The following is a 17286-nucleotide window of genomic DNA, read 5'->3' on the forward strand; positions in this document are numbered from 1 at the left end:
GGTGGGTACTCAACAAGTGTGCACTTCCCCCAGCCCGCCCTCATTTCCGGGACTACACTATCCAGGCTCCGTTGAGATTGTCATGGTGGGTGATCCTCAGCACATGTTTAATTCCCCTGGCCTCTCTGGATGTTTCTGACTTCTTTTTCCTGAAAAACACATTTGATCAAGGCTTAGGAATGCAAAAAGTAAGTATAGCATTCTCCAAACTAAACAGAGTTAGTGAGGTAGATCCACTAAATGGGTGTTCCAAAACCAAGGAATGATTCCCTGATATTTAGGGTGACCTGCCTCCTGGAGATAGTGATGGGACTGAGCTGCTCTCTTCCAAGCTCCTAGAGACAAGTGAAGACCAGGGGGTGGCAGTGAGCCAGGAGAGGGAGAAGGAGCACATTTGCAAGATTTGGTGGCTGGGTGCAGTGGCTCACGCCTGTAATCCCAGCACTCACTCTGGGAGGCCCAGGCAGGAGAATTGCTTGAGGCCAGGAGTTCAAGACCAGCCTGGGCAACATAGCAAGACCCTGCCTCTATGTAAAATTAGCCAGGTGTGGTGGTGCATACCTGTAGTCCCAGCTACTCAGGAGGCTGAGGCAGGAGAATCCCTTGAGACCAGGAATTCAAGGTTACAGTGTGCTATGGTCACATCACTGCACTCCAGCCTGGGCGACAGTCTTTAAAATAAATAAAAAATATTTGGTAGGGAAAAGGCCTAATGCATACCTATAATGCTGGCCCTGGGAGCAAGGAAAAAGAGGGCATTCCAGATCAGAAGAAGATGGAGAGACACGGTGAGCACAGCGTGTTCCCGGGACAATGAAGGGGCCAGTGAAGAGGCCAGTCTGACTGAAGTGGAAGATTTGACCTGGAGAACCCTCTAGAAAGCTGGAGTCCTAGAACATTATCACTGACCTCAGGCTGGCCTTGCCCTACGTGCTGGCAGGAGGATAATAGAGCAAACTCAGAACGGGCCAGCACGGGGGAGCCACAGTGCTCCATGCTTTCAGGAAGAAAAGCAAAAGCCACTGGAGGAGCTTCCAGGGAGTCAGAGGTCACTTGAGCACGAATCCAGTTAGCACAGAACTTTCCTTTGCTGGCTCATTTTATCCATGGTGATCAGCAGGGAAGTCCACGGAAACACATCTGCGGCAGCAGGGACAGCGAGTGCAGTAGAGATCACGTCCACTGCAGAGCCAGGTGGGGGCTGAGGGCCCCCACGGAAGGAAGAGGCAAGAAGGCCAAGGCCCCGGGGCCTGCGGGAGGAAGGAAAGGAAGCCCAGGAGCTCAGCTGCTGGCAGGTCTCAGCCTCCTGGCCTCTCGCACTGGGCTCCACTTCTAACCGGTGCCCTTGCCCACAGGCCCTCGTGCCCCTAATCCATTCTACAGGTTTATAGAAAGAACATGGAAAATGTAAAAGAAAAGGAGAAAAAAAAAGGAAGGGGGAAAAAGAACAAAAGAGTGAAAACCAAGACTCCGGCAGACCCAGCTCTGACGTCCAGCCTGCTCCTTGCCAGCTGTGCCACTGGGGCAAAGGCACTGAACTCCCAGGAGCCCCAGTGACAACAGGGAATGGGAACAAGAATTCCTCCCTGACCTTGCCTCCCAGGGCTGGGATGAGGGCGAAATGGGATGGTGAGTTGCGGGGTCTTGTGTTCAATGTCACTCTCACTGAGTTTTATTTATGCCACCACCGCCCCCAACCCTGACCTGGCCCCTTGAAGGGAGGCTGCCACCTTTCCCTGGAACTCTTTCGTAAAGCAGCCAGGGGCAGGAGAGCCTGTGCCCGCGGAGCCCAGGGCATAGTCAAGGATGGGTGGCCATGGGCAACAGCAAAGCAGAGAGACGCTCCCTGGTCACCCCCCTCCCCTTGGCCTCCCTTCGGCTGTCTCCCAACACCTAGGGACAGTTCTAAGACCCAGTTCTGACCAAGCCACTCCCTGCTCCATAGGAAGTAGGTCTAAGCCTCTCCTGCTTCCTGAAATGCCCTACCCAACTCCCGCATTCTGCCTATTAAAATCCTTTTCAACCCCCAAACTTTAGCCTAAAGGCCCACCACTTCAGGAAGTCCTCCTGCACACCCCTATCGGACAACATCATTACTTCTCCAGTTTATACACTTGCTCTCTGGCCTTTAACCCAGTAAATTGTCTTCATGTCTGTCTACTAAAACCATAGTTCTCAAAGGACCCTTTTCCATTCTTAAAAATAAGGGCATGGCCGGGCACGGTGGCTCACGCCTGTAATCCTAGCACTCTGGGAGGCCAAGGCAGGAGGATCACTCGAGGTCAGGAGTTCGAGACCAGCCTGAGCAAGAGCGAGACCCCCATCTCTACTAAAAATAGAAAGAAATGATCTGGACAGCTAAAAATATATATAGAAAAAAAAATTACCCGGGCATGGTGGCACATGCCTGTAGTCCCAGCTACTCAGGAGGCTGAGGCAGGAGGATTGCTTGAGCCCAGGAGTTTGAGGTGGCTGTGAGCTAGGCTGATGCCACGGCACTCTAGCCTGGGCAACAGAGCAAGACTCTGTCTCAAAAAAAAAAAAAAAAATAAGGATGAACCCCAAAGAACTTTTGCTTATGTGGGTTACATCTATCAATATTTACCAAATTAAAATTAAAACTGAAAGAAATTTCAATATTTTCTTATTAATTTTAAACACTACATTTTTAAAAAATAATAAGCCCTTTACATGCTAACATAAATGTTTTTATATTTTTTAAAAAAGCCACATTTTTCAAAGCAAAAATAAATTAGTAAGAAAGGCAGTGTTGACCGGGCACAGTGGCTCACACCTGTAATCCTAGCACTCTGGGAGGCTGAGGCGGGAGGATTGCTTGAGCCCAGAAGTTTGAGACCAGCCTGAGCAAGAGCAAGACCCCATCTCTACTAAAAATAGAAAAATTAGCTGGGCATCGTGGCATGTGCCTATAATCCCAGCTACTTGGGAGGCTGAGGCAGGAGGATCGCTTGAGCCCAGGAGTTTGAGGTTGTAGTGAGCTACGATGATGCCACTGCACTTCACCCGGGTCAACAGAGCAAGACTCTGTCTCAAAAAAAGACAGTGTTGTTTTACATTTTTGTAAATCTCTTTAAGGTCTGGCTTAATAGAAGACAGCTGGGCTCACATCTCCTTCGGCAGTCAACCCAATGCCATGGCATACGTCATGGGGCGTCTGGAAAATATGAATGAGCATGAAAAAGACACATAACGTCTTAGCGTTATTATGAAAACAGTTCCAACCTCTCAAACCCTCTGAAAGAAGTCCCCAGGCCCCACTTTAAGAACAGCCACACTAGACCAGAGACTCCTTGAGTCAAGGGCACCTTGTCTCAGTTGGCTGGGGGAGCCCAGCACTCGGCCAGCCCTGGCACTGCAGCCTCTGAGTGATCACAGGGAACGAGCTGCTCCGGAGCGGAGCAGACTCAAGGGCCGTGGCTCTCCCAACTCGTCACCCTCAAAGCTCAGCACACAGCCACTCTCTCCATGGAGCTGTCCCCCCTGGCCCTGGCTCCTAGCACACAGTGTGGCAGGGAATCCTGCTCAGTCTTTGTCAGACCAGAATGAGAAGTACTTGTAGTCAGGGACTATCTTATCCTGTTCGGGAACACTTGTCCCTACAGCTACCAAAAAGTACCTTCCCTAAAGACCAAGCGTGGTTAGACATCCAAGGGTCCAGGACAAGGCTTGCCGCCCTAGACAAAACCAGCCCGAGGCCTTCCAGGGGTGAATGGAGAAGAACTTGCGGGCGGGGGACTCTCCTCTCCTGAGGATCACAGAATCTGCCCCCTTTGAGTCTTCCGTTTCCATTGGGTTTCTCGCTCTGCTCTGTCCCTCTGACCCCTCTGCCCTCCTAACATGCCCCAGTGTAGGGTGAGGGAGGCATGTCACAGAAAACCTGAGTTTAGGATTTATCCAGTCCTAGGTTCAACTCTCATCTCAACGTACTGCCTCTGTGACTTGGGGCAGTTACTGAACCTCTTTTAGCCTTAGCACCATCATTTGTAAGATGGTTACGCTGCCTCCCAGACTTACGAAGGAGAGAAACCTCAGGCAAGACCTCTTGCCCAGACATTCAGAATAGGCATCCTACAAATAGTAGCCAGAAATATCAGGCTGCGTCCCCACCTCCTGCCCCGCCATATGCTCAGCCTGAGCGAGGCTAACACAAGGCAGACCACCAAGCCCTTTCTCCCTGAGGACAGCTGAGCCAGGCTGGGATTTGCCAAGAGAACTTCACTCGTGGAGAAAGAGGCACATAAAGAAACAAGTAACCTTGTTTGCAGAGTGCAGGTTTCCCACCCTGCGGCCGACTCCACACCCGACCCTGCCCAAGCCCTGGGGCCCCTTCTGCTCCTTCCGTCCTTTCTCCCGTGGGCTTAGAGCCCCCAGGGTCAAGCAGTCAGCCCTCCAGCTCACACCGTGTTCTTCCGATAATGGCTTCTCTCCTTGTCCTGGTCATGCAGGTGATCTAAAGACCCAGGCGTGGCTGAAGCTGCATCACCCTGATGGGGGAGGAACGGTGGGCAGCTGGCTTTGTTCTCAGGACGCACAGGCCCTGAAGCTGGGTGCCCTACACCCAGCTTCTCTCTCTTCCTCAGACCACCTGAGGCTTCCTTACGCCTGCAAGTTCCCTCTCCCTCCCAGCACCCCCGGGAGCTCACTCAGTACCCAGGTGAGGTGGAGAAGGGGGTGGTGAGCTCCCCTAGTCATATCCCCCACCAAGCACCTAGTTTCCTCTGCTGGGTGTTCCCAGCCACTGCCTGTGCCTTTAAGAACTGCCACCCTGTGCCAGGGTCTAGACCTCAGCGTCCTCAGCTGAGTTGGATTAAGGGACCCTTTCATGCCTTTGCGAATTCCTCCTGGCTGCCAGTCCCTTCCCCCACACGGCAACAGAGTAGCTCGCAGCCCAAACCAGTCTGCCAAGGGCAGCCGAGAGCTGGTGTAGCCTGGCAGCCTTTTCCCTCAGGGAGTAGAGGCTGCCCCTTTGGTAGGGGGTTTGTGGTCAAAGAGTGGGCCCTTGGGATCTTGGGCTGTCACGGGGACCCCAGAAAGCCATGCAGAGCCTTGGGCCATGAAGGACTACTCCGATGTCATCCTCTGCGTGGAGGCGACAGAACTGAGCAAGGTAAGGGCCACACGGAACCACTCTCCCAAGACCCAGCAGCCCCCATGGACACAGCTGCCCTCAGTCCTCAAGTCTCGCCCTTCCAGACTGAGTTCTGCAATCCTGCTTTTGAGCCTGAGTCAGGGCCACCTTGCCCTCCACCAGCCTTCCAGGAGGATGCCAGCTGCAGCATCCGAGCTCCCTGGCATGGTAACTGTCCCATGGGGTTTCCTGGGGGGAGGAGAGAGAGGCCCAGGAGCCAAGGGCTGTGTGAGGGAGGCCCGAGAGGGGGACTCTCAAAATCCCACCTGCCGGCCCGCAGGTCGGCGTCCCCGAGCGCTGCAGCCAGACTGCCACTTCTCCTGGCTATGCGTCCTCCTGCTCGCCAGCCTGCTGCTCCTGCTGCTTGGGCTGCTGGTGGCCATCATCCTGGCCCGTGAGTACCTGGGGCCTGCGGGGAGAAGGGCTTTAGCACGAGACCTGTGAGCCCTTCTACCTGCCCCCCTGGGGTCCAGCTCCTCCATCTTCCTGCTTCCAGAGCTGCAGGCTGCACCCCAACCCAGGGCCTCCTACAGCCCCCTGCCTGCCCGAGGCCTCACCACCACCAGCACCACCACCACCACCACCTCTCGGGCAACTGGGACCCCTAAAAGGCAGCAGGAGGCAGGCATGAGCCCCACAGTCCAGTCCAGTGAGTACTCAGGGCAGCTCTGCCTGGAGGAGAACCCAAGATGGCAGGGGGAGGGGACCCCAGGGAGAGGCATCTTGGAGGAAAAAAGGCCTCTCTCCTTTTGACCTCTGAACGCTAACCTCCATCTCTGCAGCCTGTGGAGGCCTCCTCTCTGGCCCCAGGGGCTTCTTCAGCAGCCCCAACTACCCAGACCCTTACCCCCACAACGCCCACTGCGTGTGGCACATCCAGGTGGCCACAGACCACACAATCCAGCTCAAGATTGAAGCCCTCAGCATGGAGAGTGTGGCCTCCTGTCTTTTCGATCGCTTGGAAATCTCCCCTGAGCCCGAAGGCCCCCTTCTCAGGTGGGTCCCTCGGACCCTAGGAGATCCCACGTCAGTCCTAAACCACTCTCTGGGGGGCAGAACCGGGGAGCTGCAGCGGGAAAGGCTGGACTGGGAGGAAATTGAGAGACTTGACTTCTGGGCCCAGCTCTGGCACCACCTAGCTAGCTGTGTGACCTGAGGAAGATCACTTCCCCTCTCTGATCTCAGTTTCCTAATCTGTAAAATGGAGCTCCTGTCCTTCCCATGAGTAAACTCTATGCTGCAAGGATGGATGTGCAGGTGCTGGGAAGGTCAGCGCTCCCTGGGGAATTCAAGGATGCTTTTTGACCACATCATTACCAGTTCAGGGGTTGAGGAAACAGGACTGCAGGGCCCAGGCAAGCTCCACTCTGGCTGGCCCTAAGCTCGGAGCCTCCATTACCCCCAACCTGGCTTCTTGCAGGGTATGTGGGAGGGTACCTCCCCCCACACTCAACAGCAATGCCAGCCGCCTCCGGGTGGCCTTCGTCTCTGACAGCAGCGTGGAAGGATTTGGTTTCCATGCCTGGTACCAGGCTGTGGCCCCTGGGCATGGTGAGTGTCTTCCCACCGTGTCCCCAGCTGCCTACTGAGTGTCCACTTCCCCTCCAGCCACTCCCAGCACTGGCAAAAGGGGTGGGGACTCTGGGGTTCCTGACTCCAGATGCCCATTCCCAGGGAGCTGTGCCCACGATGAGTTCCCTTGTGACCAGCTCGTCTGCCTGCTACCTGACTCAGTGTGCGATGGTTTTGCCAACTGTGCTGATGGCAGTGACGAGACCAATTGCAGTGCCAAGTCCTCAGGTACAAGCCCCACCAGGCACAGGGCGGGTACTCTCTTCAGGCATCAGGTCCAGGTTCAGGCTGGACTCTCCAGATCTGCCCAGCCTCACACCAGCCCTCCCACGCCCCCCACCCCAGCACTCCCTGCTTGATCACTCTTCTGGCCCAGAACCTGCTTCCCCGTAGGCATGGCCAACACCCTTGCTCTGCAATCACTGCTGGCCCTATCGGTTGGAGGCACAAATCCTGGCAAACTCATGAGCCCTTCTGCCTCTCTGCAGGGTGTGGGGGGAATCTGACTGGGCTTCAGGACACTTTCTCTACTCCCAGCTACCTGCAGCAGTACCCTCACCAACAGGTAAGCGCAGGGCTCCCTGGGGAGGGGAGGGGCACACATGGGAACAGCACCAAGGTTAGTGTGATGGGGACAGCATGGTAGACACTGCCTTGTACTTGGGAAGAGATCAAGCAAGTGGGAGGGGAATATTATTTAGTGCTTATTGTGTACCTAGATGTTCCTACTCTGAGTAAACTCATCTCTGAGACCAGATAAGTTAAAAGGCCCTTCTCAGTTTAAGAGCTACTAATGACAAGAGCTGGGTGGGCAGTGCCCCTCCCTGCCTAGCCTGCACTGGGGGAAGAAGCCCCTTCTGGAGCTCAGCCTGGATGCCCACATTGGGACAGGAGGAAGTAGCGTGAACTACCCCATCTGTGCCCTCCCCCAGCTTTGCACCTGGCATATCTCGGTGCCTGCTGGATACGGCATAGAACTGCAGTTCCACAACTTCAGCCTGGAAGCTCAGGACGAGTGCAAGTTTGACTACGTGGAAGTGTATGAGACCAGCGGCTCAGGGGCCCTCAGCCTCCTGGGCAGGTACACGAGCCAGGGGAGGGGGCCGTGGATAGCCTCCTGCAGTCTGGCGCTTCCTCCGCACCGCTGCACTCCTCTCAGCTTCATTTTCTTCCGTTACTCCAAGCCAGAGGTCTCTTCACTGTCCCCCAACACAGGCTGTGCTTCTGACCTCCAAGCCTTCACTCCACAGTCACCCCGTCCCCAGGAGGCCCTTTCCCAAACCTCTCCCTACCCCAGTTCTTCCCACCCTGCAGGAGGCATTGCCACCTCTCCTACAAACCCTCAACTGACTGTTCCCATCTCAAAGTGGCTGAGTGTGAGCAGTTTGCTTAATACTCTGTCTACTAAATATGCATGTCTTCCTTGCCAGACCCTAACCTCCCTGCATCAGCAACTGTCTCCCTCACCTCCGGCATCGCCCAGAGCTCCTGGCTCAGAGCCAGGTCTGTGGGAGGCTGCGGTGGAGCCCAGGTCAGCTGGGGCCTGTGCTCAGCGCTGCTCTCTGCTTTGGGCAGGTTCTGTGGAGCAGAGCCACCCCCGCCCCTCATCTCCTCGCACCACGAATTGGCTGTGCTCTTAAGGACAGATCATGGCATCAGCAGCGGGGGCTTCTCAGCCACCTACTGGGCCTTCAATGCCACAGAGAGTAGGTGCCCCTGGGCAAGGGGCTGTGGGCAGCAGGGGTGCCTCCAGGGCTCAGAGAAAGGCTCTGAACCCTGGTCAGGCACCGTGAGGGCAGTGGGGCTGTAGGCATGTCCCTGGGTACTGTCATGCCCCTGTGCCTACAGACCCCTGTGGGCCCAGAAAGTTCTCCTGCCAGGATGGAGGGTGTAAGAGTCTGCAGTGGATGTGTGACCTGTGGAGAGACTGCCCAGACAGCAGCAGTGACAACTGCAGTAGCCCCTTGTTCCCACCCCCAGGTGAGAAGCCTGCTCGGGCACCGTGGGCAGGGCCAGCAGGCGGGGGCAGCCTGGGTGCCCACCTTACAGAAACCCTGCTGGCAGACTCCCTAACACTCCACCCTGTCCTCCCTGATAGGGCCAAGGGGGGCTGGGCCTCACTATCTCGACTCTAAGGCTGCTTCACAGAGGCCTGGACTGACTCTCAGCTGGTGGTGGCAGTGGTACTCAGTGTCACCCCAAGGGAAACGGGAATACGGGGATCAATGCGGGTTCAGGAACCAGTCCCACTGTCACACAGAGTCCCTCTCCACAGCCCACCCCAAAGGTGAAGGTCAGATCTTACACAGAACAGCGGAGTTTCCACCAGAGGCCCAAGTGGTCCCTGCAAATGTGGGTGCCCGTATTGCCTGAGATCACAGAGGTCCCTGTACGATGCCCAGGGCTGGCGAATGTTGCTTGGAGCGGGCCCTCAGGATGGCAGGGCTGCTCGGGGTATGCGAAGCATCTCTCCCTGTTATCTCCTTGGATTCGCACAGCAACCCCCAGCTGACCCATGTAGAAACCAGAACCCAGAGCAATTAGGTGACTCACCCCAGGCCACACAGCAAGTGTCCGCACAGTGACTCTCCCCTCCCACCCTGCAGAGCTGACCTGTGAGCCTGTCCAGGTGGAGATGTGCATCGGTCTGAGCTACAACACCACGGCCTTCCCTAATATCTGGGTGGGCATGGCCACCCAGGAGGAGGTGGTGGAGGTCCTCAGCGGTTATAAGGTGCTCTGGGCAGAGATAAGGAGGAGGCCCCGGGACAGGGCAGGAGCCTGGGGAGCCCTGGGGAGCAGGGTGCCTGAGGGCTCGTCTCCTCCTTCCACAGAGCCTGACAAGTCTGCCCTGCTACCAGAATTTCCGGAGGCTCCTTTGTGGGCTGCTCGTGCCCCGCTGCACCCCCCTAGGCAGTGTCCTTCCCCCTTGCCGCTCTGTCTGCCAGGAGGCAGAGCACCAGTGCCAGTCTGGCCTGGCATTACTGGGCACCCCCTGGCCCTTCAACTGCAACAGGCTGCCTGAGGCAGCTGGCCTGGAAGCCTGTGCCCAGCCCTGACCCTGAAGCCGGCCCCTGCCCTCCACCCTCTGCCTGCCCACCGTCCTTTGCCAGTCAGGGTGGGCAAGTGGGGGAGCCAAGGAAGGGGACCTGCAGGCACTCTGCCCATTCTCTCTGGGGCCTCCTAGGGAGGGCAAGGAGGAGTCATCCACAGGGGCTAATGGGACCCTCCTCCCTGCTCCTTCTTTGTCCCCTATTTGCCCCAGCTGCTCAGGCTGCTGACCCAGCCCCCCACTGTGCCAAAGGACAATCTAGACTCCTTCCCATCCAGGTCTCTCACTCAGATTTCCCATCTTGTGCCTTCCCCGTTTTCAACTGCTTTTTCACATTGTCTGTCACCTGCATTCTGACTTTTTCATTTATGCAATAAAAATATACTGAGTGCCAGCTAAGGTGGCAGGCCCTGTTCTAGGCCCTGGGGATCCAGTTGACTATCCGCCTCTAGAACTCTCCACCGCAGTTCTCTGCTTGTATTTCTTCCTGGACTAGGGTCGTCCTTGGTCTCTGTCACTGCCCCGCCTCTCCTCCTCCGGCTCCTGGGAACAGGAGGGGCCCTGAGTGTGTGTCCCTCACGGTCTGCCTCTCTGTGCCGGCTCAAGTCTCTCTCCCCCTCCTTTCTCCCCCCAAACTTTGGCCGCCCGCCGGGCGACACCACGAGTTATTTCCCAGCTATTTCCCGGTCCAGAGCTCTTGGCCCCCGAACAACTGGTTTCCTCTTGGAGTCTGGGAGGAGCAGAGCGGAGCCGGCAGGGAGCGAACCAGGACGGGGGACGGCGAGGGCAGGGGGCCCCTGGCTGGGTACAAGCGCAGGGGCGGGAGCACGGCCGACTGCAGGGTCCGGAGTAGCGAGCGCCCACAAGGAGGCCATCGGGGAGCCGGGAGGGGGGTGAGTGTGGCGGAGGAGGGGAACGGGGACGGGGAGGAGACTGTGGGAAAGCCTGGGCGCGGGCCGGGCGCTGGGGATTGGGAGGGCCGGCCTCTCCTCTCGCTCTCGCCTGTGCTCTCCGGGAGCTCGGATCTGGGGGGGGGGGGCCTTTCTGCATCCCCTGTCTCAGGGGCGTGGCAGTGGGGTGGGGACCGACCCGGCCGAGCCGGGGTGGGGAGCCAGGCAGGTCCCAGAATTCTGGGTCCCGACTCCAGCCCTGCCTAGCCCACAGACCACGAGAGGACCCCAGCGTTCGGGCTCCGGGTGCCAGCGCCATGAGGCTGCTCCTCGCCTTACTGTTCCTGGGCCTGGCGGCCGGCTCTCCCCCGCTGGATGACAACAAGATCCCCAGCCTGTGCCCGGGGCACCCTGGCCTTCCAGGAACTCCTGGCCACCATGGCAGCCAGGGCCTGCCAGGCCGCGACGGCCGTGACGGTCGCGACGGCGCGCCCGGAGCTCCAGGCGAGAAAGGCGAGAGCGGGCAGCCGGGTAAGAAGGCACCTTCGCTGCTGTCCATGGGGACGTCGGAGCGAGCACCGCGCGGCTCCGCTCTCCGGTGTTCCCCGGGGCTCGCGGCGGCCGCGAGGGGGCGCTGCTGCGCGCGGGGGACGGGCTGAGTCCGCCGGCGGGAGCCAAAGCTCCCGGGACCCTCCTTGACCTGCCCCTCGGATCTGCCTTAAGCGCTTCAGGAACTGGTGGGGAGAAACTGGTGCGCAGGGAGGCAGTAGCCGAAGGTTAGGGAGGCCCGGGCGGGGCGGCGGGGTGTCCCTAGAGTCGACCTCGGGCACCCCACTGCGGGCTGACCCGGCCGCTACTCTCACCCTAACCGCTCCCTTATCCGCGCAGGGCTGCCGGGGCCGCGTGGGGACCCCGGGCCGCGAGGAGAGGCGGGACCCACGGGCGCGACCGGGCCTGCGGGGGAGTGCTCCGTGCCCCCACGCTCCGCCTTCAGCGCTAAGCGCTCCGAGAGCCGGGTGCCTCCGCTGTCCGATGCGCCCCTACCCTTCGACCGCGTGCTGGTGAACGAGCAGGGACATTACGACGCCACCACCGGCAAGTTTACCTGCCAGGTGCCCGGGATCTACTATTTCGCGGTCCACGCCACCGTCTACCGGGCCAGCCTGCAATTCGATCTGGTCAAGAATGGCCAATCCATCGCCTCTTTCTTCCAGTTTTTCGGGGGGTGGCCCAAGCCAGCCTCGCTCTCGGGGGGCGCCATGGTGAGGCTGGAGCCCGAGGACCAGGTGTGGGTGCAGGTGGGCGTGGGTGATTACATTGGCATCTATGCCAGCATCAAGACAGACAGCACCTTCTCTGGATTTCTGGTGTACTCTGACTGGCACAGCTCCCCCGTCTTCGCTTAGTGCTCACTGGAAAGTGAGCTCACCCTCTCACTCCTAGAGGAGGGTGTGACACTGACAGCCATATCACCCAGGAGGGCTGGCTCCCCTGGAATATTGTGAATGACTAGGGAGGTGGGATAGGGGCCTCTCAGTCCTGCTGCAAGGAATGGGGACAGAGGCTGTCTGAGATCAGTTCTGACAGCATGGGGCAGTGGCTGGATTTCTGCCCAAGACCAAGGAATGTGCAGTGCTGGCAAGTGTGGGTTCTCCAATTGCTCTGGCCCAGGACCCCACGGTGGGGTGCTCTCTTCCTGGACCTCTGCCTCTCTGGGTCCTCCCCCATCCCTCCTACTCCTGGGGCCGGCCTTTTCTCAGAGATCACTCAATAAATCTAAAAACCCTCCTACTGGCTTCAGCCTTTCTTTAGTGGTGGGGATGCCCTGTATCTGAGTACCATGGTGTGGAGCCGTGTGCTCAGGCAGAAGGGAGGGTTCTTGGGTGAGAGGGAGATCTGGGGCAGGAGATACAGGAAGCAGGCCCACGTGGGTGACAGGCTGCTCCACAGAGCTGCCACCTAGGTCTGTACGTTGTGAACAGGAGTGTCTGACTGAGAGGGATACCCTCCTGGTACAGGTCTCTGGCCATCCAGAGAAAGAAAGGGGCACCTTTTTCTAATACAAAGATGCCAAATGAACCGGGTGGGGCTGCCTTCACCACACACACCCTTGTCCTGATCCAAAAAAGAGCCCGAGATTTTCATTCATGGCTGTTCTGTCTGCTTGTCTGGTCCCCAGATGACTGGAAAGCTATTTATTGCTCTCTCACTGGTGCCACTCTCACTGGTGGAGTGTCCCTGGGTGTCCAGAGATAAGTCGTTTCCGAGCTTACCACAAGGGGGCGCCACAGCTCCAGGCTGCAGCAGGGACCCTGGGTAGCTTGAGCTCATGACTGCTGGGGTGGTTGGTGGGAGGACCGGTATTGAGGTAGGCCAAAGGAATTCCAGATGGGGGTGGAAGAAAAGGGGGTCCTTCGCTCCCAGCTCAGGAAGTTTATCTTCTTCTCATAAAATGTTTATCCCCACATTAAACAGAGACTGGAAGGAGCCAAGCCTCCCCTTGCTCAGCTCCCCCTCCAGGGTTGGGGGAAGGGAGGAGAAAGTGCCAAGCCCTCCCTTGGGCCTCCCAACTCTGAGGTGGAGATGAAGAACTCTCCCCCACTGCGCCCGGCATAGCCTGGGTGGGCCGAGCCACTATGTCTGAGGCTGGCCACAAAGCCCCTTCAAGGCTCCCCGCCCCTGACCCTCAGAACCCAGCCTGGGCCCCACCCCCAATCCGATGACTAACAAACCAGGCCTTGCCAGTCCCACAGCCTGCTCAGCCTCTCAAGCCCAGAGAAAGTGGAGGGGCCTCTCCTCAGAGTTCCTTCAGGACCTACTCGCTCCCCGCCCCCCTCCCCAGAAGGCAGTGCCAGGCATTATGCTCCTAGATGAAACATACAATTATGGGGGGGTGCCCCTCCTCTCTTCCTGGTCACATGAGAGCAGATATAACCAATGGGGCCTGGGCCCCAGATATGAGCTAGAGACAGGTCTCAGGCATCCTGGGCTTCAGCTCCCTGGCCTCCACCAGGAAGTCCCACAGCCCTACTCCAGCCCATCACGGTGCAGACTCTATGCCGAGGTACAAAGCCCAGCACCAGCTCCTCCAGGGATCAGAGGGTAGATTAGACTCCAGGCAGTAGGAACCCCAGTTCCCTCCTGGGAAGAGTGGCACCAGAGAAAAAGCTAGGAAGCTTGACTCAAGAGGTGAGACAGTTCACATTCCTCTCTACGAGGGCTTAATTCTGGCAAAAATGGAAAAGAGGGAAGGCTTTTCAAGAGCCATGTGTGAGAGGGCACAGGTCAGAGGGAGTGAGAGCTAATCCGCCACGCCCTGGCATGGGCTCTCCCCATAGCACAGTCTTCCCACCCTATCTTAGCTCTTCCCCCATCCTCCAGTTTAAGCCCAGGTTCCCCCCACAGACCACACTTCTGACTCCAGCAGGACAGAAGGACCCTGATGGAGCATCGGTTACCTCAACCAACTGCTCACCCTTGCAGGGATGCACACAGAGGCTGTCAGAGCTGTCAACAGAACTTTATTCATTGGAAACTGGGCCAGATGGACCCCTCAGGGAGCTGCAGGCCCCTGGGCCCCAGCCCCTTCTGTGTTTGGACCCTAGTGAAATGTGCACAGTCTGCCCACCCCAATGCTAGGGAGAGACAGAACGCCATTTTTCTATGTGATGTGGGGAGTGAAAGGGGAATGAGTAGAAATCTGGTTATCCCTCCTGAGGCTCCCAGTGAGCTGGGGTGCCGGAGGGCACATGGTCCCAAAGCCAGGTGTAGCTGCACCCACGCAGCGGTAAACTCCTGATCCCAGCTTTTGGATCAGGTTGAAAGGGAGCCTCATAAGATCATGACAGGCAGAACTGGCTCTAAGGGCACCTGAGAGATATCACCCTCAAAGCCTACCAGGGTACAGGGGCTCTGGCTGAACTTGTGTTCAAAATCATTCCAAGGCCCTTGAGTTGCCAAAACACCCAAACAGATGTGTTATAGCTGCAGAAACTGGGGAAGAAGTGGGAAGGAGGCAGGAAAAGAACCTACAAATTCCCAACAGAAAAACCAGAAGCAGAGAGGGATAGCCCCAGAGGCTGGCATCTGGATGGGCCCTGGGCAGGCTGAAGGAGAGCCCACAGTGAACAGTCTCAGGGCCCTTGCATAGTGACATACTCACCACCCTCAGCGTCAAAGGGAACCACCAGGTAAGGAGAAGCTATCTTACCCTGCCCCCACCCAGATCATAGACTTCCAGAGTATCCCATCTCGAAGTCCTGGATGTATGGCTTGGAGGCTTGGCGTGACAGCCACAGGGGCAGGAGGGGATTCAGGCCAGGACCCAGAGATGAGATGGTAATGCTGTCCTAGTGTGGGTGCCTGCATGGAGCATGGAGAGGTGGGCAGGTAGGGAGGGAGTCTTCAGAGGTAGACATTGAGGGTCTGCAGGATGCCCCGGCGGCAGAGCGGACAGTTGCGATGGTAGATGGGGTGTCGCATCAGGATTTCGGTGCAAGCCTGGCACAGGCACAGGTGCCGGCAGGGTAGAAGCAGCACCGTCTTGCTCTGGTCCTGGCAGATGACACATTTCTTCCGCTCCTCTTGCTCCTTCAGCAACTTCCATGGGTCTTGCCCACCTGTAGGCTCCTCCTCATTGAGCCTCTCCCGGCCCCTGGCAGGTGTTGCTCTGAAGGTCCTGACCTCCTCCTCCTCTGCCTCTGATCTGTGCCCTGCTTCAAGGAGAGTGTCCTGTCTCCGGGTCCTGGCTGAGAACACCCTCCTAGGGTCACCCTGGGGGGCTCCAGGTGCCCCTCCCTGGTTCGGCCAGCTTGCCAGTTGCAGGCTGCGGCTCCAGACTCGGCGCCAGGTCTCAAAGCCCAGTGCTAAGCGAGACAGACGCATGATATCCTCTCGGAGACGGTGGTAGGATGGCCGGGCATGGAGTTGACTGAGTGCCCGGGTGGCCAGCCTCACAGTGAAGTCGGGGTGCAACACAATCACTGTCACTGCCAGCACACAAGCTAGCAACACCAGGCCAGTCAGATTGACCAGCACAAAGCTGGCCAGGAGGCGGGCAGCTGAGGCCAGCAGCTCCAGGGCTAGTTGGCAGGGGGTCCAAAGGAGGATGGCCATGGCCACAGCACTGCTGGAAATATGGGCTAGGAAAGCAGCCACCACATCTGTCATCCTCCACACAGGCCCCATCACCGCATCCCACAGGGCCAGCACCAGGGAGAAGAGGTTCTGAGTGCCAATAAGGCAGATGTTGACCAGGCTGTTGACTACATAAGCCACCAGGCTCATGGCAATGGCACAGATGTCACAAACCTGGCGCAGCAAAGCATGGCCACTTGAGACCACATTGAGGATGCCCCGGTGCAGTATTTCCCGGCTCCGCAGTGCCCCATGAGAGGCCAGGTGCCCCAGGAGCTTTAGGCTCTCCAGGCCAGAGCAGCAGCTATAAAGCAGGGTACACAAGGCCTGCAAACCCCCAAAGGTGAACCGGACCAAGGCTTCCATCAAGGCCAGCAGTGAAAGCAGGACTCCTCGGCCCAAGTGCAGAAGACTAGTCAGTACCGTGTGTGGCAGGTTGTAGATGAAGGCCAGAAGCCAGGCCACGGAAGCCAGGAGGGATGACACCAGCAGGAAGTTGAGGTCCAACACCAAGGTCAGCACATCCAGCACCAGGCCCACCCCGTTCACTATCAGGTACACTGCCTCCATGATAGGAGTATGGAGGTTAGTCCAAAAGGAAGTTTGACTCCTTGGTTGAGGGGATAGTCCAGGTTGTCAATATTTTGGGGGGTCAGGGATCAATTTGGAAGGGAAGTGAGCAGTCTCCACCCAAGGGGAAAGCAAGAGTCCGAGGAAGAAGTGGGTCAGGTCAGAGAGAAGTGCAGTCTTAGCAGAGGGAAAGGGGGTCAGGCGCCAGTCCAAGAGTCCCGGTTTTAAAGGCGAGCTGTTTGGGAGGGAAGAGACCAAACATATCTAAAGTGAAGGCAAGCCTGGGCTGGAGGAGCGACCTCAGCTTTGGAGACCGGTGTGGCGTACCACGGCCAGGCAATGGGTCAGACCGGGAGGAGACCAGGAACAGACGGGATGGGATCGGGCCGGGGCCGGGTGGGGGAGGCGCAGGCTGGGCGCGGGCTCGCAGTCCAGCTACGCAGGTGCCCCTGTCCCCGCCCGGCCCGCGGCCTCCCGCCCGCGGCGCTTTGCGCCCAAAGGGGCAGCAAGAGAAGGAGTCAGCCTCGGCAAACCACAGACGCGGCCTCTACTCCGCTGGGCGCCGCCATCTTGTGTGCAAAGGGGTGGGGCAAGAGGCGTGACAAGGAGGGAGGGATGACAAACTCCGGCCAATCAATGAGGGCCAGCCGCAGGAAAGTCGAGCACTCATTGGTCCGTTTGAATTGCGCCCAAACAAGTATTTTTCCAAAGGTGGGGAGGAGACGGATGTCAATCCGTCAATCCACGCCCCTTTGAAGCGGTGATTGGCCCGTTGACAGGAGCGTCAAAATACAACCTCCGAGCCCCGCCCTCTAAAAGAGCCAGACCTTGGTCTCGGCTGCACTTGGGCACTGTCCTTTCCCCCCGGCAACCGAACGCTTTTAGGCTCGGGTCGGAGGCCACCGCCTTTGGCCTGA

At 58.0% G+C, this 17286-nt stretch overlaps 3 protein-coding genes across 5 annotated transcripts; 2 read left to right on the forward strand and 1 right to left on the reverse strand.

Moving 5' to 3' along the window:
* Positions 1-4541: 4541 nt before the first annotated feature.
* Positions 4542-10167, forward strand: LOC123641471 (membrane frizzled-related protein). The gene is made up of 13 exons (XM_045556280.1): positions 4542-5128; positions 5215-5317; positions 5430-5543; positions 5646-5798; positions 5932-6145; positions 6570-6700; positions 6824-6949; positions 7210-7286; positions 7654-7802; positions 8297-8427; positions 8570-8701; positions 9328-9455; positions 9556-10167. The coding sequence occupies exons 1-13, from the start codon at positions 5075-5077 to the stop codon at positions 9778-9780; spliced, it is 1737 nt and encodes a 578-aa protein (XP_045412236.1). The 5' UTR covers positions 4542-5074; the 3' UTR covers positions 9781-10167.
* A 67-nt stretch (positions 10168-10234) lies between these two features.
* Positions 10235-12451, forward strand: C1QTNF5 (C1q and TNF related 5). 3 transcript variants are annotated; one of them, XM_045556282.1, is made up of 3 exons: positions 10235-10666; positions 10921-11194; positions 11552-12451. In XM_045556282.1, exons 2-3 carry the CDS (start codon positions 10981-10983, stop codon positions 12067-12069), a joined length of 732 nt encoding a protein of 243 aa, XP_045412238.1. In that variant the 5' UTR covers positions 10235-10666; positions 10921-10980; the 3' UTR covers positions 12070-12451. The 3 variants fall into 3 exon arrangements, with proteins under 3 accessions (XP_045412238.1, XP_045412237.1, XP_045412239.1); XM_045556281.1 differs by having other exon boundaries at positions 10931-11194; XM_045556283.1 differs by having other exon boundaries at positions 10938-11194.
* A 1716-nt stretch (positions 12452-14167) lies between these two features.
* On the reverse strand, positions 14168-16945 carry RNF26 (ring finger protein 26). The gene has a single exon (XM_045556284.1). The coding sequence runs from the start codon at positions 16367-16369 to the stop codon at positions 15068-15070; it is 1302 nt and encodes a 433-aa protein (XP_045412240.1). The 5' UTR covers positions 16370-16945; the 3' UTR covers positions 14168-15067.
* Positions 16946-17286: the final 341 nt, after the last annotated feature.

This window comes from Lemur catta, chromosome 7 (assembly GCF_020740605.2).
Source record: "Lemur catta isolate mLemCat1 chromosome 7, mLemCat1.pri, whole genome shotgun sequence".
NCBI lineage: Eukaryota > Metazoa > Chordata > Mammalia > Primates > Lemuridae > Lemur > Lemur catta.